The 25,451-nt window shown below is 35.9% G+C and overlaps 2 protein-coding genes across 4 annotated transcripts; both read right to left on the bottom strand.

Annotated features, from left to right (window-relative positions):
• Nucleotides 1-231: 231 nt before the first annotated feature.
• apbb1 (amyloid beta (A4) precursor protein-binding, family B, member 1 (Fe65)) lies at nt 232-14,496 on the bottom strand. Of its 2 annotated transcripts, none has more exons than XM_053475845.1 (14): nt 14,301-14,496; nt 10,728-11,551; nt 9,512-9,717; nt 8,299-8,352; nt 8,088-8,164; nt 7,893-7,953; nt 7,475-7,621; nt 7,240-7,367; nt 5,691-5,805; nt 5,391-5,475; nt 4,746-4,826; nt 4,068-4,183; nt 3,753-3,929; nt 232-3,042 (listed from the first exon to the last, which is right to left on the bottom strand). In XM_053475845.1, the coding sequence occupies exons 2-14, from the start codon at nt 11,530-11,532 to the stop codon at nt 2,881-2,883; spliced, it is 2,214 nt and encodes a 737-aa protein (XP_053331820.1). In that variant the 5' UTR covers nt 11,533-11,551; nt 14,301-14,496; the 3' UTR covers nt 232-2,880. The 2 variants fall into 2 exon arrangements, with proteins under 2 accessions (XP_053331820.1, XP_053331821.1); XM_053475846.1 differs by having other exon boundaries at nt 14,371-14,496.
• Nucleotides 14,497-14,715: 219 nt separating this feature from the next.
• LOC128505400 (fibroblast growth factor receptor homolog 1-like) lies at nt 14,716-25,451 on the bottom strand. 2 transcript variants are annotated; one of them, XM_053475779.1, is made up of 12 exons: nt 25,323-25,451; nt 23,169-23,295; nt 22,931-23,018; nt 22,673-22,832; nt 22,444-22,582; nt 22,261-22,359; nt 21,122-21,282; nt 20,892-21,029; nt 19,141-19,252; nt 18,942-19,041; nt 16,673-16,772; nt 14,716-16,515 (listed from the first exon to the last, which is right to left on the bottom strand). In XM_053475779.1, exons 2-12 carry the CDS (start codon nt 23,293-23,295, stop codon nt 16,450-16,452), a joined length of 1,290 nt encoding a protein of 429 aa, XP_053331754.1. In that variant the 5' UTR covers nt 25,323-25,451; the 3' UTR covers nt 14,716-16,449. The 2 variants fall into 2 exon arrangements, with proteins under 2 accessions (XP_053331754.1, XP_053331755.1); XM_053475780.1 differs by lacking the exon at nt 25,323-25,451 and adding an exon at nt 23,586-23,893.

Here is a 25,451-nt window from a genome sequence, read left to right as displayed (position 1 = left end):
TTGTTGAATTAATTCGAAGGAGACCTTTGGCTCGATGGCCTACAACAACAGAAGACCACATCAGATTGATGGGCACAGACTGAACAGGTAAAGATTGGAAAAAGACCAAAGTATAATGCCAAAATATCATGAATGAATTTATACGTGGTAAATATGCTTCAAAAAATAGTTTTGAGCATTATTTTATACCTGTATTCTGTATTTTGAAATAAATATTAACACAATCTGCAGTGAGGAGACAGACAGTAACTTTTATTTTGTCAAGTGACACATATTAATTTATATGTATATACAGTACATGACACCTAATTTACATTATAAGAAAGCAATTCAAAACAAGCAATAACAAAATAAAAGAAATGGTCTTTCTTGCTCAATTGAAAAGTAAATGCTTTCTAGAAACACTAAACACTTGAATAATATTTGCATATTACACATGAGAAAATGCACTACCGTAGCGCACACCTATCCAGATAACTCGCACACAAATGGCTTTATTATGCAAAAAAAGAAATATGAAGTTGGCTGGCTGGTTATGATGGCGTTGTGCACTTTGGCACATCATTCTTCAGTTAAAAAACAAAAAAAGCAGACTTTTCTAAAATGGTTTAGTTCAACAACTAACATTTACATTCCTTGATTAAGGGACAATACACAGATTTTATTCCATGTTGTAACCCATGACATGAACTGATCTAGATCTACAGTCCCTTACAGTTTATACACGAAATGCTGAGACACAACCACATACACATTTTTGTTTAGTAAAGCGACTGCAGTGCAAGCTACTGTGACATGGGATTGAAAAAAAAAATATGACAGAAATCCATTTTCTTTCACACTGTACAACATTCATTCTTTAGCAGCTGAGCTAAAAGCGAAGGCTTATTCACAAGCCAACTGATCAGTACATAAAAAAAGAGCATCTGTGGGTGAAGTAGAGTTTACACAACCTGTTAGCATTCAGAGAAATGTGCTACTGCATATGGGTGCATTCTGCTACTATTCCTATATTAGTTTATATACACTAACATTCAGTGAGTAATGGTCAGGTGTGATGTTTGTTAATGGCTTTTACTGGTTTTATAACCAAACAGCGAGGCAAGTTATAGTGAAATATATTACAAGGTGCATGAGAAAAGAAAAATGTCAATTTATAACCTGTACACACAAATTTGTCAAGTTGTTCTGTCAAGTGTATGTGAAGTTTCAGATTTATTTATTTATTTTGTTCTAAAATACACACATCACAAAAACCATTTGAGAAATGAACCTGGCAATATTGTACAAGACCAACGGAAAGCAGAGGGCGCCCTCTCCTGTACATCACTATGTCTACACCTATGCTGCATGATTAAAGCATTTTTTTTTATTGATCATTTCTACTCCAGATCAGACCTCTCTAACCCAGTGAACTTGTACACAATCAGAAACATGACGTAGTCACTTTCTTAAAAAAGGAAAAAAAAGGAAGAAAAAAGAAGAAAATTACCACATAGTGGTGAGACCTCACATGTCTAAAAACAGAATTCCCATCCAGCAGGGAAATTAAACATAATATTCTATTAACACAACTTAAAATCCTTTTAAAAATCCTACCAAAACCAAAAATAAATTCCGACACTAATGCCCGTTTAAGCTAGTGAAATATCTAAGGGCTCTGTGCTGAGCCGGTTCCTTGTGGAAGACTATGATACAGTAATGCTATTTTAGAGTATATAAATAATCTGTTTAAATAATTTCAGTCAGAAAAAAAAAAATCAAAATGTGTAAATAATTAACTCATAATGCATTGATAAGGTCACATCAGCATGTGGTCAGTTATATACTGTACAGCAGAGATTTATAGTCTAGGGCTTACAGTATGTGATTATGCTAAATCTACACACTAAAGGTGCTTTTACACTTTTTTTAAAGGGGTTGACATGGATTGAATTGACTGAGAAGGTTGTTTACTATGATTTCATGAAAAAGAAAAATTCGAGAAAAAAAAAAAAAGTTATCAAATTATATTGTAAATGTAAATCTCCATATGATGGTTCATTAACTAGACAAATTTTTCCCCTAAAGTTTTTACCACATTTGTTGCTCTTAATTTGGAATCTGATCTATTGGGTGGTTTCTTGGCACCGAGTTATAATTGCCCCTTTTGGTGACCAAAAACGATGGCAGTGACCAATTTTTAAAAACAAAATGCTTTATAGTTAACTTTAACTAGGATTGAGTTTAAAAAAATAAAAATAAAGGCAGTGTAAAAAAGGTAGTGTGAAAGCATCCCAACTACACACGCACAGTGTGTTCTGTTAACGGAAAATATGCACACAATTTTAAAAGATCCATCCATTGTATTTAAAACAGACGTTTTCAATATTTAAAAACCTGTGCCAACAGCAGTGTTACAGTACATACAGCACATTAAATTAACTGTAGTTATGTTCCTCGGTGCTAGTATTAAATTCGGCATGTAGTTATACCTTTTTAAGTACTTTGTCTACAATGTGAGAATTTTGGTCCGATTTATAATGAGAGACATTGCATATGCTCGCTCACACGTTAAAAAAAAAAAAAAAAAACCATTGCTTGTCAATCAGTGATGAGATGCAATACTATCTATCTAGACCAAAGTGTCAAATAGTGTTAAGATTATGTAGTGTTGATGAAAAAATGATATCTGTACTATATTTCATTTGTTTTGAAATCCTGTCCTGATTGGACATTCATACAACTCATGACAGAAATGAAGGGAAGCCTGAGCTCATCAGAAGAGGCCAGGAGAAATGAAACGTGTGTTCCATGCTTGATTGAGATGTACAGCTGAAAGGTGGGGGACAAACTGGAGTGAACTGTGAATGACAGCCACTGTGGTGAGGATTCATTTTCTCACGGTGTCTGGGCTCCAGCTCTCTTAAATGTTCCCAGCAGGCTTTGCACACCCTTCTTGACACTGGAGCCCACCCTGCGAGCAACTGAGTCAGCAGGAGGGCCAGGCAGACACGAGATACTGCTGGGGGGCCTGGCATCCAGACACTTCTGATACCTTAGCTGGAACCACACACACAGATATAAAATGACAAATACTGTCATTTTTTGTACATATAGTGCAGCCTCAAAACATTTACACTGATTAACAGCACAAAATGTTGCACTTGGACATTTGCAAAGCAAAATAAAATAAGCATGATTTACTGAACGGCCTTAGAGTGAACTTCTTGTGAATGTTTTTGATTTTTAACCAAAATGTGTTTAGAGACATCTCTAATACATATAGTTAACAGAGTTGCCTAATATCAGTAGGTCATACATACAAACATATTTTATGTTTGCCAGGAAAAAACAGGGAAGAAAGTGGCCTTATATTGATGTGAAAGGAGAAGGGGGTGTTTCCAGATGGTGAATAAATACGGACAAACAACTGTCAATCATTCCAGTTTCATTTTCTTAATAAGCAATGACATACAGTTCTTTTCTGCACACACCAACATACTCATAAATGCAGATTTCATACATAAAAGAAATGTTTTACACCATTTGCTTTAAATTAAGCAGGTGATATTTAAATAGCTGGTAGTCACAGTTGACATAGTCAAAATCCATTTACCTGTTAACTTTTGTAATTATTTTGTTTTGTAATAAAGTTGTTAACAGCCTGTATAATAGGCATCGGTCATAGTTTAAAAACAAGATCTTTGTTGTCCCAGAATATAACAGTTGCTGATCTAACTTTAAATCACCTGAGGATTCTTTTTACTTACCATGCATGCAGCCTGCACGGCCTCGCTCAGACTGGCAGCGTTGGGGTCACACCAGAACATGTGACAGATGAAATCTCCAGGGCCTTCAGCCATGATGAAGGCGAAGGTGTGTACATCTTTCCCCACGCCCATGAATGACAGGAAGCGTACGCGGCACTCCGACAGAACCTCCTCAGTCTACATCCACACACAAGACAAACCACAATGTGCTACTTCAAACTATGGCAACATAAATGCTTTTTTCCCCCCCATACACAACAGACTTGATTGAGAAAATACCTAATATATTGTGTATGTGCGTGTAATTATACTCACGTCTGAAACAAGAATAGTGAGAGTAGCAGAGGCCACGTTCACAGTCACGGGACTCCAATCTGATTTTTCTCCAGAGGCAAGTGCAGTCTCCAAGGCAGAATTAACAATATCCATGCCTAAGTATAGAATATTATTATTATTTACAATTATTATTATATAATGCAAGTCATTAATCAAACTTAAATCACACTGTTGAACGTGTGTCCACTTTATGTGTGCATGCATTAGTACACCTATGGTCCACATTTAGTTTCTTTTATTTGGATTGGGGTGCTTAAATTCAGCCCTATAACCTTATTTGAAGTCCAGCCTTAAACATGTACTTACATGTAATTACATATAAGGTAACAAATTAAAAACACATCATCTCATATGCATAATTTCCTTAATTAATCTTAAAGTGTACATGCTAACAAATGGTGTCTTTAAGAAGGAAAACAAATCTATATTAGACAGAGGCCTTCTAGAACATAAGTTTGATGCTGTTTTCATAAAAACTTTGAGGCTACTCTGCAATTGAGTTTGAAACTACTTCTTCCTCCCTAAATCATTTTCCTAAATCTGCATTCCCGAGCAGAACAGGAAAACACCAGTGAAACATACAGCCCTTACAAGAGCAGCTTTTGGATTGACACAGTAACAGCTCTGAAGCTTCTAAATGTGAAAATTGTTCCTTACCTACTGGCTTTGCCACCACTACATTGCCAAGGTAGCGCACTTGGAAACGCTGAACCAGCTCATTCTTTGGTGCTGGGAACTCTGGGAAGTTAAAAATGTAGAGTTGAAATGTAGAAATAATTGAGTCCTTGAAATTAGACAGTCTGTGATGTTACAGCAGGGTAAGGCACAAAGACATGCAGGTACAGCTCAAGAGTTTCAGTAAATGTTAATTTTAAACATCACAATGAGAAAGAAAGGCTGGTCTGAACATTTCAGAAACTGCTGATCTTATGCGACTCTAGTCCCTAGTGTTGACTAGTAACTTAAAAATTAACTCTGCAATTGTGCTGAGCAAAAAAGCATCTGTGAATAAACAATGCATTATTCTTATTCAACGCAAACCTTGAAGCAGATGTGTAACAACAGTAGACCACATGAGGTTTCACTTCTGAGGCTATAATGGGTGCAGACACACTAAAACTAAGTAGTTGAAGATTACCTGGTCTGTTTTGTTATTTTCAGTTGTCCAGTTACAGGCCTTCTGGCACTTACAACCAATGCTTGATCAGAGATCGTGTCCACCCCCATCATCATGATATTTGATGTTAACGTTTACTGAAACTGCCTGAATATTCTTTATAATTTTGCAATGATGATACATACCCTGAACTGGGATATCCAGTAGCTTGGAAGAATCAGTGTTTAGTCGGTTTAGACTTGATTTTGAGGACTTCCTCTGTGCCATAATCTAAAACGTATGTTAAGATTAGATACAACCCAACAAAAAATGATTTTGATAAAATTATAAAATGCTCCTTTAAACAAATACTATGTTTCATATGGTCACTATTTTCTAGAGTTTATTTATTTATTAATTTATTAACAACACAGATCACTTTCCCCCCCATGAAATCTACAACATAACACAGTACTACTGTAATTCTATAGCAGAGAAATGCCAACCTTAGAGCAGATGTCATGCATGCTGGTGGCAATGTTCTTGGCAGGAGTGTCGCACCGGAACACGTGACACTTCAGAACATGGGTTAGCTTGTCTCGAGCCACGTAGGCAAAGTCCCTGTGGTGAAACAGTCAAAACTGTCATAACTCACATGCACAAAAATAAACGTACATTTCGGTTGAGAGGATTACGGAGATGGATGGATTTAAGATTTAAATAATGAGCAAATGAAATGAAGGGCACTACAATGTCATACTATTACTATTTCTAAGTATAATAAATCAGTGAAATATAATGCACACTATATCAGACTATAGAGAGAAATGTAATACAAATGAAACATTTATTTTGATTAAATCAACAGCACGTTACACTGTGAGTGAAAAATCCCACACAACAGTAAGCAGGTCATGAAAATGAGGCTGGTGAAGTGAAAAAATCAGCTGCAGCCATGACAACCACAAGTATGGAAAAAAAAGGCACAATAACAGCAATACACTACCTCTCCCTGAGTCCCAGAATGCAGCAGCATAGAGAGAAACCGAAACAAGTTTGAACAGCAAACAAATGAGGGAGGCACAACAAAAGTCCAGCTTAAACTAGCAAGTCAACTTGAGCTTAAATTAAATAAATCATGCTATCATTAACCCTTAGATCTATTAAAATGCATCTTTTTTTGCAACACCACTGAAAAGAGATATAGAATCTAAACTGGAGAAAAAAGTACTGTGCAAGAGAAGGTGAAGATTGGAAAATTTCAGAAATCCAACATAAGCTTCACTTAAGAATGTGTTAAATGTGCTACATGTAATTTCATACCATCACTGTAGGGTGGAAAGCTTGTACGTCCAAAACAATTATTTTCCAGGAAATAGAAATATAAAAATATTTTTTTAAAGGCCAAAAGTTTGAGGATCAAATGGACTTCTGAGAATAAGTCACAAACTCTTACAACTTTTCAGTGGTTAAATATTTATACAATCCACAAGCAGATATACTGTATGTAAAAGAGCGATGAATACCTATGATTTATGAGGAAAAAAAAAAAAAAATCAAACATGGGCATACAAGACTTCCATACTGTTTCTGATGCATTATGCACTTCATAAACACAAAAATTTCCATTAAATAATTTTTATTTTTTATTTTTTTGCATTAGCTCAGAGTGTGACCAAAAAACACTTTAACTTTAAAGGTTTTGATTAGAAAATGCCTTGCTGGATTACTGCTCCTTTAACAGAACTGAATTAAGTATTTAACCATATGTAGTTTTAGGTCTTAATTATTTACAAAAAAAAAGAAAAAAATGTTTAGTTGTATTTAAAATAGATTATGGTAAAAGCTAATACATAAAATAAATGAAGAGATTGTGTACTGAAAAAAAAAGTAGCATCACTATACCAAAATATTGTCTATGAAATATTAGTCTTAAGCTTTGCTTAAATAGTCATGAAAAAATTTTTAAGAACCTACAATGATCTATTTATAGGTTAAATATCTATGTTTTGGTCACCCTACTTCACTCTTGCTAGTCTTGGTTATTGTACTCACCTGCCGTTGTCCCTGCCGACGCCCCACACACGGATGCTGACGATAGGCTGTGAATGGAGAAGCGTCTGTCCCAGAGGATCGATCAGATTTAGCATCTCGTTCTCCAGCACCAGCAGCATGTCCTTACCCTGGAGAATACAGCACCAAGTTTCATTCGTTTACTTAACTCGAGTTTTCCTTGCGACATACACAAACATACACGTGAGTAAACACTTGTACACACGCACGCACACACCTCTCCCCAGATGCCGGCTGTGTCGTGCAGGTTGTGTTTGTGGTATGAGAGCTGCCTGATGCAGTTATTGACAGCAATGCTGCTTTTTCCAGGTGCCATCTCTTCCTCAGATATCTCGACCCAGCCCAGAGATCGCACAGCAAAACACTACAAAAGACACACAACAAAGAAGGAATTATAAATTTTGGCAGCACTGCATGCACAACAAAATAATCTTAAACTAAATTAAGATTTGCATAATAACTTGCAATCGACATAAATGGTTTGCTTAAGGGAAAAGTTTTCAGCTGATGTTCTTACCATCATTATTATTGTTTATTTTTTAAATCTACTTTATTAAGTAGCTTTCTTAAAGTTTTTAATTAACTATTTCAACAAACAAGTAGCAGAGCAGCGGAGATCAGACTAAATCCCATACCTTAGCCTCCCCATCAGTACTGTATGAACTTGGTTTCTCTTCTCCCTCTGACTGAGTACAACTGGAAAAAAACAAAGAAAACACATTTGTTTTAATGTTTTAACAGCAGGAATACATTACTACTATTTATTCATAGCACCACAGGTATGGTAACATATCTCCAAGTGCTTGGGAAAAAAAAAGAAGAACTAATACCCGAGATTGATGGAGGCATAGCGCAGAGTAGCCCCTTCAAATTCCTTCAGACTCTGATCAGAGGTTACATCCTCCTCCTGCAATATAAACAGCAGCAAAACATCTCATGCTTCAAAGTTGAACATTAAAACTATTGAGCAGTGGATAAATATGCAGTAGATAAACAGACAAGAGAACCACACCAAGATAAAATAAGGATCACTCTACCCACCTTCCACAAGTCATCATTGAATCTGTTTTGACGAGGAACACCAGTCCATGTAATCTAAAAGACCAAACATGCTCTTATACTTATACACGTTATACATATACACACACACACAGGGGTCGGCAACTTTAATACTCAAAGAGCCATTTGGACCCGTATCCCACAGGAAAAAAAAAAAAAAAAAAAACGTGAGCCACAAAATCTTTTTGACATCTATAATGAAGATAACACCGCATATATTATTTTTTAGCTTTATGCTATGTATATATATTGCACTCACTCATCTTCTATACGGCTTTATCCTGTATTCAGGGTCGCAGGGATCTGGAGCCTATCCCAGGAGGCTTAGGGCACGAGGTAGGGTACACCCTGGACAGGGTGCCAATTCATTGCAGGGCACACACACACACACCCATTCACACACTACGGGCAATTTGGGCACGCCATTTAGCCTAACCTGCATGTCTTTGCACTTTGGGAGGAAACAGGAGTACCCGGAGGAAACCCACCAAACAGAGAAAACAAAAACTTATTTCTGCATGCAACAAAAACCATTTTGAACTCCGAAAAAAAAAAAAGTCGCTAAGTTGAAGGCGAAATAATAGTCAGCAGTCAACCAAAAAAAATGGAGTTTAAAAAAATATCATTATCATTATTGTCAAATACATCATATTAATAATTTAAACTTTAATTAAATCAAGAAATCTTTAATATTATATTGACTAGTAATAATAAAGTAAATAAATCTCGGTACATCTTTAATTATTAATAATACAATGGAAGTGACCCCGAGAAGTACACTTCGGAATGGAACGCAGCTCCTGGGCTCTAAAAGCTTAATAAATCGAGTGCCGGCGGTTGTCAAACATCAGTGATTTTGATGCATATTTTGACAAAAAAAATTAAGCACGTTTTGTTTTTATGTTGCAAGATCACCATAATCTTTAAAATATAGAATTACATTTGAAAAAAACCCAAATTTAAAAATAAATTTTAATTAAATACGTATTACTTATTTTCCAAAGCCACAGGGAGCCGCAGCAGAGGGATAAAAGAGCCACATGCTGCTCCGGAGCCACATGTTGCCGACCCCTGGACTAGGGGATTAACATTGCTGTCCATTTAAACAGTACTGGGTCAGAATTAGGACTAAAACCTTTGGTGGAATCAAGGGAATATATGATATATAAAGTACAATATAAACAGTTGCTTGTACCTGTGGTTCCTCAGAGGGGGTAATTGCAGGGGAGGTGCTGGATGGTCTCTCCAGCACTGCGCCCTCTTCCATTGGGGAAGGTGGCTCCCACTGCGTGGTGCCTGTTGGAATGTGCCAATAGTAGGTGCCAGAAGTATCCCTCACACGCATCCAGCCGGCTGGCAGGTCAGTGTCTGTCTCGAATGCACTGCGGTCCCAGTAAGACTCTAACATCATACACAAAATTGGTTGAGAGACAGCAATTAAGAACTAAAGCACAAAAGAACTGTTACAAAGAAGGGTCGCCTTCAAAAAAGATAAAGCCTACTCAAGCAGTCTATGTTGGATCTGGATTAAGCTCATTTCTCAGCCAGAAGATGTAAATAAAAGCCTTAAATAAGATTAAAATATTGCACAAATATTCTACCAATGAGACTGCCTGTGGCTTGTTATAAACTCTAATATCTACTGATGTATCAATCAGTAACATCTTTAAAATTATATACAACAAATAGCAACCAAAAGACTGTAAAAACATGCATATACACCAAGTCTCCTACATAAGAACAAGTTCCATTCCGAAATCTTGTTTGTAAGCCCAATTTGTTCATAAGTCCAACAAACATTGCCTATGTACTAGAATACTAACACAAATAGCTTTACACAGTATATTACAATACAGTGCTCTATAGAATCGTGCCGAATGTTGAACGATTCATGTTAAAAGCACTTTTTTTTTTTTTTTTTTTTAAGAGTGCAATGTCCGCCATCCTTTTACCGCACACCATTCTCTCAATTATTTTCACTTTTGTCTACATCATTATAGCTTGCCACTTCTTAGCAGTACCACCTTCTTTTACGTTTGCTTCCAAACATCCTTGAAGAGGACGCATGCTGCACGGACATGACAATGTACGCTGGACATGTGATTTACATTTAGGCATTTGGCAGACGCTCTTATCCAGAGTGACTTACATTTATATCTCATTATACATTTGAGCAGTTGAGGGTTAAGGGCCTTGCTTAAGGGCCCAACAGTGGTTGTGGGGTTTGAACCTGGGATCTTCCGAACCGTAGTCCAATGCCTTAGTCAATGAGCTACCCCTGGATTTAACTTCTGGAGTATCTTCAAAAGTTTGTAATTTGAATGTTTATCGTGTTATTTTAAAAACCACCATTGCTTATGAAACCAAGCAAACTACATAAAACAAGCCAGAGAGAAAAAAGCCCCAGTTACCTGTATCTCCATCAGGAGTGCTGGTGGCTGTGCTCCCCTGAGACAGAGACATACAGCTGGAGTCCTCATCACTGGGAGCACCGTTCTTGCTAAACAGTAAACATCTATTCTTGCCCCCACCTTCACCACTGTTCCTCGACTCACTGCTGCTTTGTGCCTCAGAGGAATCCGTGTCTTTCTCTCCACCACTGGCGGGGAGGCTTTCTTCCTCATCATCCTCTTCCTCATCTTCCTCTTGCTTTTTGATCTTTGGAACCTCAGACGTATCGATCAATAGTGGTTCATTGGCAGTGTTCCTGATGTCTACATCGGAGCAGAGGACCTTCAGGTTCTTGTTGTTCTCCATGTCATGCTCCTGCTCTTCAAGTATGCGGTTCTGGTTTGGGTTCACTTCTGGACTCTCATTCTCATTTTCCGTCAGGTTAAGGTTCTGGTCCGGATTTCTATTGAGGTCCTGCTGCTGCTCTGCGACTTTGCGCAGCTGGTTCTGACCTTCCTTCATCCATTTGGCGTTGCTCCCAGAGATGGAGTGACCTTGCTCGTTTTCTTGATTTCTTGCCCGCTCTTCCTCGCGGTGAGACATGTCATCGTCACGACCACCCATGATTCCTGTGAGGAGCTGTGACGAGGTGGTGTTGGCGTAGATGTGGCGGCTCTTGGAAGAAGCAGATGTGCCTTTTGTTTTGCCCTTTAGACCAAGCTCTGTGTCTAGTAGAGCACTGTGTGGGCAGCGTAGATCAAGACTCAGTGAGGAGGGCACACATGTGTTGTCATTAACCAGGTCTGATGTGCTCGCCAAAGACATTGCACAGAACTGGATACCTCTGGAAAGGGTTGGTGAAAGAGTAATTAATTATTTTGAAAACTACCATGAAAAAAATATCCCCATAACTACATCATGATTTAATTGTGAATCTCATCTAAAAATTTCTACCCTTATTGAATTGAATAAAATTATGTTTTATCACTTAAGAAACATGTAAGGAAAATATATATGTAGAAGGAAAAACAATACTAGGAATGGTCTGTTAATTGAGAGAAGTGACTAGTGACTAATATACTTCTGGGTCATTCTACAACTGATAGACAAGCAGTTACAGTAAGATTTACACTCCTTACACTTGTTTAAATTTGAGCATAATTGGGGCGCTTTAACAAGTACTAGAGGTCTGGAAAAGGCGTCTTAATTTTACAGCTAAAATATAGCTTAGACCATACATTTTGTATGCTTGACTTTCTGTCTGTTTCACTCCTTTTTAAAACACGCCACTTCAGTAGGTATTCAGGGAAACTATCCTTTGATGCACTTTCCTAGCCAATAAAAAAGCATTTACCAGCAACTTCAAGGGAAAAAAAAAAAAAATTACACCTTTTAATACATTTATGTTTGGGCACAGGATAAAGCACTTCACACATTTTTTGTGGAAGTTCTAACCAGTATTATGACACAAAAAATAGATAACTGGGATTTTTCAGTAGCAAATACATTTTTGAACAGCGCCACTAAGAACTAAAGAAGGTTAACATTGGTGGTTACTCACTAACCTACCCACAAAACATATATACCAGAGATCCACATCTGTCCAGTTTTAAATTTCATATCACTAAACAGGTGAAATTCAGGATATCATGGTTAAATAATTTCATCCACACACAATTGAGCTACTGCCACTAGCAGCCAAGATAGCATTATTAGTCTTACAATGTGCCTAATTCAGCAAAACAAAATTAACAAACAGTAACTTATAATAGTAAAAATAACAAGTTTAGGATACATGCCTAAACTTTACTAATTCTGGCTCAGGAATAAACCGACTCGGAACTGTCCCTTGTTGAGGAAGCACTTGAAATGTTTAACTAAGACTAAGACACGACCAATCAAAAATAAGTTATCCCCTCTTACCGTAAGGCACAAGGCAGGCTGGGTCAGAAAATTACGTAGTACACAAACCAAACCTCAGTTATTTAAACAATAATTTTAAATGACAACGTACAAAATGTGTTGTAGACTGACAATAAGATTTATTAATTAACAAACACTGGGCTAAACGGCACTAAAAACACAATGTTCTTGTGCTCCTGTACTCTAAGCAAGTTAAGCACTGACAGATTCACAGGAGAAATTCTTGTAACCATCATAATCATAATGCCCTATCCAGGATTCCTAACCTAACAAATGCTTGCTATTGTTAGTCTTTCGGCTGCTCCCATCGGAGGGGTCGCCACACAGACTATCCGATCTGCACACAACTTGGCACGGTTTTTATACCGGATGCCCTCTCTGATGCAGCCCTCCCATTTTATCCGGGCTTGGGATTGGCATTGTATCCAGTGGCTGATGTTTGGGCATTGGGTTGGAACTGAACCCAGGCCTTCGGCATGGCAGACGAGAAACCTAGCACTGAGCCAAATGCTTGCTAACAGATAAAAATATATTTTATTTTATGTATTACTTTCTCCAGCAGTTCCAGGCCCCATACAACCCAGTACAGAATAAGTGGTATAGAAGATGAATGAATGAATTTCTCCTCCCATGTACCTTTTGAAGCTCAGTAAAGCACCTGAAACATACAAGTCGGTGTCAGTAAGCCAATGTCTGTTGGCTTAGTATCAGATACTTACTTCGAGCTTGAAAACTGGTATCATATCACTGACTTAAATCACTGCATACCTTTATAAGTGGTGTGTTAGTCCTAAGACATTTACCATAGATTTTTTAATGATATGATTTCTATTAGCTACTAACGATATCATAATTAGTGTCAAGACACTGTGCGTAACAGTTCCCAATTAAAATAAAAAACTTACTCTTGGTTTAGTTTGTTAGACACTTCGAGTGTCTTCATAAAAGGTCTGTACTTGAAAAGGTTGGCTGGAAAAAAAAAAGTTTGAGCATTGCACCTATTTATAGTGACACTAGTAAATGTAATGCCTTTTTACATTTACTGAACAAACCATTTATATAATCAACATTTCATTTATATAGTGAAGTGTCAGAATTAAGTTATGGCTCTGTTTATTAGATTAGATATTAATGTTAGTACTGGGCTTTAAATGACAGCAAACCTGGTTTATAACGAGGCCTTGTCATACATAAGTGATTCATTAAATGTTATACCGTGACTGATATCTTAATCTTTAATAATATTTAAATAATGGAGGTTTTTAGAACTGAATTCAGTTGTAACGCCAGTACAGCAGCATTTCCCGGCTTGGGTGTTTATCTGCAATATCACGAAGCACAGAGCTAGCGTGGGCCGTCCCGTTAGCTGCGCATTAGCCTAGCTGAGCTACCTTACCCAGCTAATATCGGTGTAACAAGCTGCACTAAAGTTAGAAATGTTGTGTCACACTAATATTAGGTGAAATCAGTTAAATAAACTAAATGAATTTATCTACTGTGTTTACTGTCATCGAGCTAATTCCCCACTTAGCCAACGCTAGCTAGTTCATCCTCCATGATCTTGACTGTGTTCATCTCGCTCCAACATAAACACACACTTCTGGCTAACTCTCGCTAGATACATTACAGCTTCAACCTAACGAATCCCAATAACAACAACGCCGGCTTACCTTCTATACGATTTTCTTCATCAATACCCACCATTTACAATGACTAAGTCCACAAAAAAAAGATCCTCACCCTTCACAATCACTGCTGCTCCGTTGTAGCGTATTCTATCGCTAGGATTCGACTCTCTTACCAAGAACCGATTCTTTATTTACGGTGCGTCTATAAAGAGGAATCGATTCGGAATCGAATCCCAGCGCCAAGAATCAGGATTTTGGATTCGACTTCACACTTAGCCACTAGCTAACGTATGCAACGTCACACATCCTACGTAACACACAGCGTCAGAGCAGCAGGTGGTGTAGGAGGTTAGAATGAACTACGTTTTACTATTTTTATTTTTATATTACCGCAGTTTTGCATTATCTTTATAAAACATGAGGTGTAATACAAAACACTGCACTCGGACCGTTATTTTATTGCTTTTTTATTGCTTTTCTGCATCAGTAATTCTTTGTAAATTCAGTATCACAAGGTGGCGCTGACAAGCTGAAAATAAATACAATAAACTGCATATAAAGTGCAAAGAGCATCCTTAAAATCCCACAGTAAAGATAATCTCATTACAGCTTATGACAATATAATACACACATTCATGTCCATAAGTATTCGGACAGCTAGTATGTCCCCCCGAATAGCCTTTACAACATTTAGTCAATTCAAAAACCCACTGGAGGAGGAAGGCATATTATTGTCAAAGTTAAACAAAGAGATGCGCAGAGTTAACCTCAAGATGCAAATAGAAAAAGAAAAACGTGCAAAAAGAAAGAACATATTATTAATTCATTCTTAATTCATCTTCTATACCGCATATGCTGTGTACACAATCGCAAGGGGTAATGGGGCCTAACGGGGGGAATGGAAACTAAGGGTACGAGGCGGGTACACCCTGGACAGGGTGTCAATCCACTACAACGCAATTTAGGAATGCCAGTTAACCTAATCTGCATGTCTTTGGACTGTGGAGAAAACCGGAGTACCCCACCAAGCATGCAAACTCCATTCACACATCGAACCCTCGACCCTGGAATGCAAGGCGACAGTGCTAACCACTATGCCATCACGTCACCTGACCAGATTAGACTTGGCTTAAAAAATATATATATAAATAAATAAATAAATAAATAAAAGCCTGGTCAGTACAGGACAAATTCTAAACTCTATAGAGCTATATGTTCTCCTCAGATTCGGTCAAATGCTGCAAAACAGACAGGACAGCTCTGTATGGTATAGATTATAATAACCAAAAATGTACCTCAAAAGCAACCCAGGACAAAGAAATAAAATATTATTTAAGGGCTGAGTCAGTCCAGCATAGCATGCTTTTCACTTACTGGAGATAAAACTGTAGGCAAAAAGACCCACAAATATGCTGCAACTGAAGACTTGACAAACATCTTAAGGAAGAAAGCTCAGCATTTGGTGTCGTCCATGGTGAAGTATTAAAAATAATCCCAGCATTTGTAATTATGTTAGTTTATAAACTTACTTTTGGGCTTCTGAAAATGGAGAGACTTTAAAAAAAAATAGCTGTAATCACCAAACAGTCTACCTAGAAATAAAGTTGTCTACATGAATGCTTCATTTTAAATCTATTATTTTGCCATCCTAACATCCCACAGAGGCAAAAATATTTTGTGTATTTATCTAACTTGTGTCATTATTTAAATACTTATGGATCTGGCTGCATATGACATTGTGTCAGTTATAATCACACATTTAACCCAATTTATTAATCCACATTGCCAGATCATTACACCTTTACTGCAATGTATAATTCATTATCACAATGCAATTTTTTTTTTTTTACAGTTTTAAACTGGGTCATTCCAGTGCATTGCCTTTTTGTCTTATTATTTATACTTATAAATATTTTTATCATTAACCACAACATAGGTATTTGAGTTACACTTATTCAACATATAGTTAATATACATTTAATTTTCTTATAAACAGTTATTTGAGCTTTGTTTCAAAGCTAATAGTTTAACCAAGTAAATGCTTATGCATTAATATCATTAGTAATAGTTTATACTTATATGCTTATCCTTTGAAATTATATTGATGTCTAAATTTATATGTAGAAATATATAAATTTTTATAACCAATCACAGCAATCCATTTTTGATGTTAACATCAGTCATGATTTCTTCAGTAATCTTCATCTTCATAATCCACTGATCCAATGACATTACTGTTGTCCATATCCACATAGTCCTAAGAATTACACAAACAGAAATGTTTAGTAATGCTATGTTTAGTGTGTTATTGTCCTGTCAACAGTTTATATGTACAACTGTACATATAGAAACAGTAGAAACAGTAGAAACAGAAATGTCTTCATACTGTAGCCTGGTAACTGAAGAGCACTTACCCGATCATGTTCCAGAGTGTTTCCCAGAACTCTACCAATATCCGTAAAGGAAGGTCTCATGGAGTAGGGCTCCTGCCAACAATCTCTCATCATTTGAAGCCTGCAGTAAACATTTATTCATATATTGGAAGTTTTCGTACCAGATTTTATACAAACTCTGTTATTACAAAAACCTCTCTCTCTATATATATATATACATATATTTATAATATTATGCAAAAGTCTTAGGCACCATTCATATCTTTTGTACAAAAATAATGTTACTGTATATATGGTTGTCATGTCTGCAAGTACAAAACCATTCAATAATTACACTGAAAAAAAAAAGAATAAATAAATAACATTACAAAAGAATATCTGCATGCCTGTAAATTAAGCAGCATTTTACTTAACAGACCAGTTTGCAGATGAAAACAAAAAAACCTAATATAGGCTCTTGGGTTTTGTATGAAAATAGAAAGGAGCGAGTGTGACAAAATTTACCAGAAGAATATTCTCCAGCACGCTCAGTAAAACCGCCCAGCTCCTTTTTATTTTCAGTTTTATTTATAAATCTGTATTTATAAATCTGTATCTAATGTTACTGATTATTTTCAAGCAAAGAGGTTTGATACCAAATATTGTCTGTGTTTATTCAATTACTGTACTGTTTAGAGCTCTTTGTAGATGTTTCTTTTATGTATAAATGGTACAGTACTGTAACAAGTGTTAGGTTTTACTGAGGGTGCTAGAATATGGGTCCTTGTGGCAACTTTGTCACACTTTATTTTTATGCAAAACCTTTTTTTTCCTTCTGAAAACTAAAGTTATGTTTGCAAACAGTACATGATAATGCCAGATTTATAAGCGAGAGTTCTGTTGGTGGAAACACCTTGTTGTAAGAGAATTCAAAGAAAAATAGTCAGATTGGTTTTGAGCTCCCTGGAAGGGGAGGATACAGTAACTCAGTGTTCTGTATTTTGGGATGCACACCACTTTTTGCACACCTCAGTTGTAAAGACTGCTTGTTTGAGTTGCTATAGACCTATACATATATATATATAATATATATATATATATATATATATATATATATATATATATTTTTTTTTTTTTTTTTTTTTTGTGTTTCACATCATTCTTTGTAAACTTTAAAAACTGTTTTGTGGAAAAAAACAAGGAGATCCGCAGTTATATATACTGTATGGAAATACTGATATAACTAAGATACAGCAATATAGATAGCTGAACAAATAAACAGACATTCTGTACAGTATGGGTGTTCCTGTTAAAGTGATCATTTAGGATAGGATAAATTGCTACAAAACATATAAAAGAAGGCTTTAAATATTCTGAAGGCAATGTTAATATGACTTCCCTTTAAAAGTGAAATATTTATGGGTGAATTATAATAATACATAATTTTCCATGTAAAAATTACATGTGCATTACATTGTGTTGGTTTCTTGACTACAAAACATTTAGGAAAGCCCCTAAACTAAAGGTTGTTTTCGACTGGTCCAGTGCACCACAGTTGGATAAGAAAGGATTTGGTAAAAGTTTGTTTTATCCTTAGACTTTACCAATGGAGTAGATGAACAAAAACTTTATTGACTGCATTAGTTACAAATCTGTAAAGCGCAAAAGAGGCATGCAGTTACAAGTACACAATGAACAACGAGGTGGTGTGATGTGGTTCGATGAACAGCTAGAGTTCCCTGATGTACACAGCAGTGAGAAATCAGACTGGACATACTTTCCTTAAATAGCACCAGAGTGGGCTTTTTATTTCTGAAGAGGCTGCTCTAAACAAGTGCATTTACCTTCTGGACTTGTTTTACCTGCCCACATTGCCAAGTGTGCTTCTGCAACAGGAAATATACTGTAATAAGAATAACTGTTGCACATTCTTGTGCTGTCCTAATGAGTTAACATGTTCTTCGGTTTCTTCCCACCTCCAAAAGCATGCCTGTTGGTGGACTGACTTTTCTAAAATCTTAAACAATAAAGGCGTTTTTTCATCGATAGCCACAACAATAATATTAGTTTTTGCTGATTTAAAAGAGTTTTCTGTTTCTTGAGAAACCCTACAACTGACATTTTTCCCCTGTCTAAGATTGTTGCAAGCATACAAATTAAGGTCTGAGGGTTGAGGTTGACAATGAACATCATGGAAACAATATAATCCACCCACAATTGATGGTAAAAATAAGGGGCTCATTATTTTTACCTTCTATTCCAGATTATTCTTATCTAAAATAAATCAGAAAGTCTAACCACAGCTACTCACACTTCTGGCCTGCACTTTTCAGGCTCTTGGGACCTCTGGCCAGCACATACATAACTCACAACCTCCTCTGGTGTTTTCAAGTCAGGGTATGGTACAGAGCCTAAAATATATTAATACAGGGATAAAATATCTGCATGCTGAGCTAGGCTCTTATATAAACGTCATATAAGTATTTAAAATCTCTATTCGTTCTACTTACCAAACGTTTGTATTTCCCAGATTACGATTCCAAAAGCCCAGACATCTCCTTTAAATCCGTACAAGTCATTTTTGAAATACTCTGGAGGGTACCATCTAAAGGGAACTCGCTTCTGTATGGAAACACAAGAGCTGAATATGAATAAGACACTGCACAGCAGTGTAGAACCCAATATGCTGAAGTAAACAAAAGAACTCATGTAAAAAATGAGAGCACCTTCGCGTCCTTAAAAGTCAAAAATTTGTATAATTTGATAAAACAAGTTGAGGTAAGTTAACTGGTTGTTTTTCTATGTTATGTTAGGTTAACCTCTTTGCTTAGTACTTAGTACTTAAACTCCAGTAGCTAATGTGGTCATGTAGTATATCAAATTCTAGCGAATTGGTAAATATTGGTTATTTATAGGATATTTTACTTCGAATTAATTTATTGGCAAACTAAGTAGCATTATTAATGCACCAGAATATTTAATACTTGAGTACACAAGTGGTGACTGTTGAGGCTCTGAGTTGCTGACTGGAGGGTCAGGGGTTCAAGGCGCCACCAGATTGTCACAGTTGGGCCCTTGGGCAAGGCCCTTAACCCTATGCCCATACAAATTACTCTAACGTCTCTGGTCCCAAAGACTAAAGACAACAAAGGAGAAGGGTTAAGTGTCAAGCTAGCACCCTGACCTGGTAAAAACCACTATTGATACTGAAACAATGGAACCCATCACCCGATGTGCTGAACAGGATGGGAGGGAGGGGGAAAAACACATTTAAAAGTAGATGTTTTTTTTACCTTGACTTGAGTATGTGTATTATTGATTATTTCTACTTTTCATTGAACATTGCATTAAGTGTAAATTTTCAGAACCACTAATTTCAGAAAACATGCACATTCATGAGGTTCACTCTAAATCACAAGGTATACAAATGAATGAAGGCAAATGCAAATGTCTAATATAACAGGAATAGCTGGGTATAGTTTTCAGCTATATAGGAATAAATGGAAATATAGGTGAAATTGGTTATAGACAAACAAAAGACATCAAAGTGCAAATACCAAGTTTAAACTCACCATTATGAATGGGTGTCTATAATTAGTAGTTTAAAGATTGTAAGTAGATATGGTGGCTTTGATCTTGCTCATTGGGTAATGTGGTCAAATACGGAAGATAACAGAAATGTGACAGTCACTTAGATCAGCATTTACAGTTCAGCTGGAATCTCTAATCAAAATGATTTGATTGAAGAAATAATGTGAGTACAGTTAGTGTTTCAAGTCTGAAAAAAGAAACTAACTTTCCTCTTTTGCGCACTCTAAGAACAAATCTTAGCTGGTTCAAAGATTTTTAAGAGTTCTCTGGCAGGTTAATGCCACATGGCATACTATTTTTGCCTCAAATGTGTTCTTGGGTTTAAGAATATGTGTATTAATATTTCTATTGGGTGTGCTACGAATAATATGACTAATTAAGTAAGTATTATATACAAAATGCTTATTTTTAACAGCTATCCATATTTATTTCCCAATATTCTATTTAAAAAAACTTGCCTCATGAACAAACACATTTTGAAATATTGTGACATTTGGAACAAAAACGTATAGAAATTTTTTCATCTCTACTAATTGCATCTCCATCATCCTTACATGCTTTTTTTATACTTCAAGCATGCATTTACAAATTAATCTAATGTAATCTTTATTTTTTCATATATAAAAAGAACATGCCCTAAACATGAGAAACATGATAAAAAAAGTCTTACGCTGTCCTTCTTCTTGCCGTTTCTGGAGTGCCTTTGTCCCCTCCTTATGTCTCTGGCCAATCCGAACTCGGCTACTTTTACTTCATGGGGAAACCTGTTCACCATGATGTTCCTCAGTGACAAGTTGCAATGCAAAATCTGATGATCACATACAGTAACAAGTCCGTGTATCACATTATAATACATCACGTGGCCTAAAGAAAATGCAGATGGAGCTCAAAAACAAGTACCATTTTGGAGTGCAGATGGTCCAAGGCCTTTGCTATGTGGTAAAGTGCAATAGTGAAGAGGTGCTGCAGTTCTTCATCTTTACACAGTCTTTCTTTATTCACCCTAAGGAAGGTGCGTAAGCTGCCAAGTTCTACATCTTCCATAATTAACATATAGGGCACTTTGACACACAGACAAACAAAATATCTGCAAATTATTTCAGAAAACTTAAATATTGTGAAGGAGCAGGTACTGCACATGAATTTGCATTGAACTGAACAGGAATAAACAATAATTTCAGAATAGTTAAAAAAAAAATAGTCTAAAAAAATGCTTTTGCTGGAATTCTTCAGCAAGAACTTTGCAGACATTTTCATACTTAACGAAAGAAAAACATTTAGTCATTTGATATTGTTAGAATAGAAATATTTATTTTATTGTGAAGATAAAAGTTTTTTTCTTATAATTTAATTAAAGAAAATCACACTTATAAAATCTAATCTTTTTTTATGCCATTAGTTAAAGAATAAGTAACATTTTGGAAAATTCGTTTGTAATTTCCTTGTAAATGTAATGTGCATGTAAAAAATTTATGAATGCAAAACATCCAGGAAAGATTATGATTTTTAAAACATCCCCAATGTGGGTTGAATAAAGGCATATCTTCTTCTTCTTATTATTTTTATTATTATTATTATTATTATTATTAACAACAACAACAACAACAACAAGAACAACAACAATAACAAGAAGAAGAAGAACAACAACAACAATAATAATAATAATAAGCTATGAACTATTATATATTTCTTTGTTTTAGACTCAAGACTTCACTAACACTACTCAGCTTTTTTTTTCATTGTCATCATCTGAAATCAGTAATGTATCAGAATCAATCCAAAACAACAACAGCTCTAAAGGAGGAAATCATATTTGCATCTTTTACTACTGATATATTAGGAAATGTTTAGTGTTCTTGTATTTCTTTAATTTATTTTTAAATACACTTTTGTCTGTAATTCCTGAATTTTAGGCCATCCTGATATGAGTTAAGAAAAATTAATTTTGATGGTTCTGATGCAACCAGAATTGCAGTTTGGATGTACAGGGTTTTGCAGGTATGACAGTTGAGAAGATGAGAAGAAAACTTGCATGGTACCTTCTGTGATGTCCCAGTCTATGAGCTGTAGCAAGTTCTTGTGTTTGTTTAAATTCTGCATGATCAAAACCTCCCTTTTGACCAGCTTGTATCTAGCAGCTAAACCACACAAAGAACAAAAACGCAATAAACCACAAGGTCTCACTTTAACCCAAGAAGTATTATAAAGGGTTAAAACCTTACCCTTTTTGTAGATCTTGCAAGTGAACATGGTGTGGCCTTTAATAGCACCATGAGTCATTTTAGCTTTATACAGCATACCTTCTCTTCCAGCTTTGATCAGCTGTTGCATAGTGATATCAGCTTTGTTAAATGAGGGACTCTGTCGAATATAGTTCTCGATTACTGACATTACATCAGAGAAAGCACTTTTTCATAGATAGTCTGATTCATATATGCAGAAAGATCTTACAGCTGACTTAATTTCAGAGGCCTTTTCTTCCAGCTGGACTGTAGTCATTCGCTCAGGCCTTGATCTTTGCTCTAAAGGTTCAGTTTCAGCAAATGCAAGGGACGTTGTCTGCTGCTGCATTTTCTCCAGAGTCCTAATTCTACGCCTTAAGTTCTGATACCTAGAGCAGTTCAATGCTATTAAGCTGTGTGCATCTCAGATTCAAAGAATTTCAAATTATACCAGTCTGTGTTGGTCATATCTCAAGAGTGAACTCACTTTTTCAACCATGTTATAGCCAGTATGACGATCAGAAATATTGAAGTATACACAGTTACAATTACACCGATCAGCAAGCCTTCTCCATCTGACAGTGAAAATGTAATAAATTATATTCTGCACAGAATAAAGTTACAATGCATGTTAATAATATTTTTTCACTCTGTCACCACCCAGTCCCATACGTAAACTTAAGTGGTTGGACACAATGCTGTAATGCCTTCTTATCCTCTCTTACCAGATGAATTTTCACATTTGTGAAAGTCTTTCTTTGGGCTGTAAATTGTTGTTGCATTGGCAGGTGTTATTGTTGTTGAGTAGTTTGATGCCATGCTTGTGTTCTGCCTGGATGGAAGGCTATACATCTGAAACAATAAAGAAAACTGTACAATTTCTATAATAACATATGACACACTATATGTCCAAAAGTATGTGGACAACTCACCATACTGTATACATACACTAAAAAAGCCATAACATTAAAACGCAACGCATTGTACCCAGTATTGTGTGGGTTCCCTTTGTGTGAGAGAGGACTAGAAAGGCTAGCCTTTTCTCCCAAAAATGCACAGAAGACCCTTGGGTGTTAGTGTTGGATGTTGTTGCCAGTGTCCTGGTATTTACTGTAATTAAAAGTCAAGGTTATTCAAATTACCTGCCAGTGGTGTTAGTGTTGAGGCAGATCTGTGGATTTTCAAAAGTATATGGACACCATTACCATCTTCATCTTATCCTTGTGTCAGTTTTCCCCAATCACACAATGGTCCACAATGTCTTGAAATGAAAGAACTCAAGTGTCCTGCCTGCACAGAGCTCTGACTTCAATCCCACTGAACACTTCGGGATAAACTGAAATGTTGATTGAGTTAAAGGCTTTCTCCAGTAACATCCAAGTTTGATCTCACTAATGCATCCTCACATCCATGCTCTAATATCTAGTGGAAAGGCTATTAAAGCAGCGAAAAGGATTTAAATCTGGAATAGGGTGTTCAAAGAGATACAGTGCCATGAAAAAGTATTTACTCGAGTAAAAACTCAGTTTTTTATATGATGATTTTAATTTATTATTGGAAAAAATCTCTCCAAACCTGCTTGGCCCTGTTTTTGGTAATTGCTCCCTAAACCTAAAAACTGGTTGTGCAACCCTTGGCGGAAAACTTTTCCAATCAAGAGTTTGGCGATCACTTTCACATCACTGTGGAGGAATTTTTGTCCCTCTCTTCTTTGCTGAATTGGTTTAAGCATTTGTTTGAGCATAAATGGCTTGTTTAATGTCCCGGTATCTCAATCGGATTTAAATGTGGACTTTGGCCAGACCACTACAAAACCTTAATTAATTAATACATTTAATTACTTTTTCACACACGGCCAGGAAGGTTTCCCTTATTAAATAAAATCATCTTTTAAAAACTGCATTTTGTATACACTCGAGTTATCTTGGTGTAATATTACAATTTGCTTGATGATCTCAATCATTTAATTGTAATATTAAAAATATTATAATAAATTATGATAAACACTATAATAAAATTTGTACTTTTGTATTTTTTTTTACGGTATTGTATATGGTTTTGATGGTCTGGTGTCCATAAATATTTGGCTCTAAAATGTTCATTAAATGGCATAGCCTATTTTGTATTCTGGTAATTATACGCAAGTAAGGATTTACTGGAAAGTTAATAAAAAATTCACCTAGCTGGTATTTGTTAGCATGAACAGTATCTTCTTCAGGAATGCATTAGAATTAGCAGTATGATTAGTAATAATAATGCAGAAAATAAACTATATAGTAACCCTGTCTAGAAATCCATACCAACAACTTAAAATCTAAAAACAGCTTAATGTACTGTACTGTACAGGTCTAATTTTCTGAATTATTTTTACTCTGCATGGAAAAATGCAAACGAGCAACCACATTCACACATTGCAGACATCGCTTTACATACTGGAACATATACATTTACACATTTCGGGTTTTTTCCTAAATTGCTTTCAGATTTTTATACAGGTTGAGTGGTCTTAAAGTCAGATGTAAATTTAACAATTTCAAATCAATACTGTGAATTTTAATGGCATGCAAAATATATATATTTTTTAAAGAAAAATTATGAAGTAAATAATAAAAGTCATAAAAATCAGTTATGGTAATGTGCTTTGTAAATGTTGATGCAATATGTTTTCACATCTAATCATTTTTAAGGGCGACGTTTTTAAACCTACTAGAGGGACACAACCTGTAGTAGCAGTTTAGTTCATTCACACCATCATAATGCATCAGGTAGTCTTCATATGCCGAATAGTCACAGCATCTACCATCAACAGAAAGCTAAGAGAATGAAGGTAATTGAATAATCTGCAGCTATAAATAGATAAAAAGGGAAAATCAACCTACCAGAGAAAGTTACCTCCAGCTTGTTACAATGCCCTGCCATCATTTATTTTTTACCTAGTTCCGTTTCACGGTGGTATCTTTTTCTTGGTTGAAAGAGGGGTGTTACTTTCTTTTTGTGATGTATGTCTG

This window comes from Clarias gariepinus, chromosome 17, assembly GCF_024256425.1.
Source record: "Clarias gariepinus isolate MV-2021 ecotype Netherlands chromosome 17, CGAR_prim_01v2, whole genome shotgun sequence".
In the NCBI taxonomy this organism is placed as follows: Eukaryota; Metazoa; Chordata; class Actinopteri; order Siluriformes; family Clariidae; genus Clarias; species Clarias gariepinus.
This window is presented reverse-complemented; position numbering and strand designations above follow the sequence as displayed.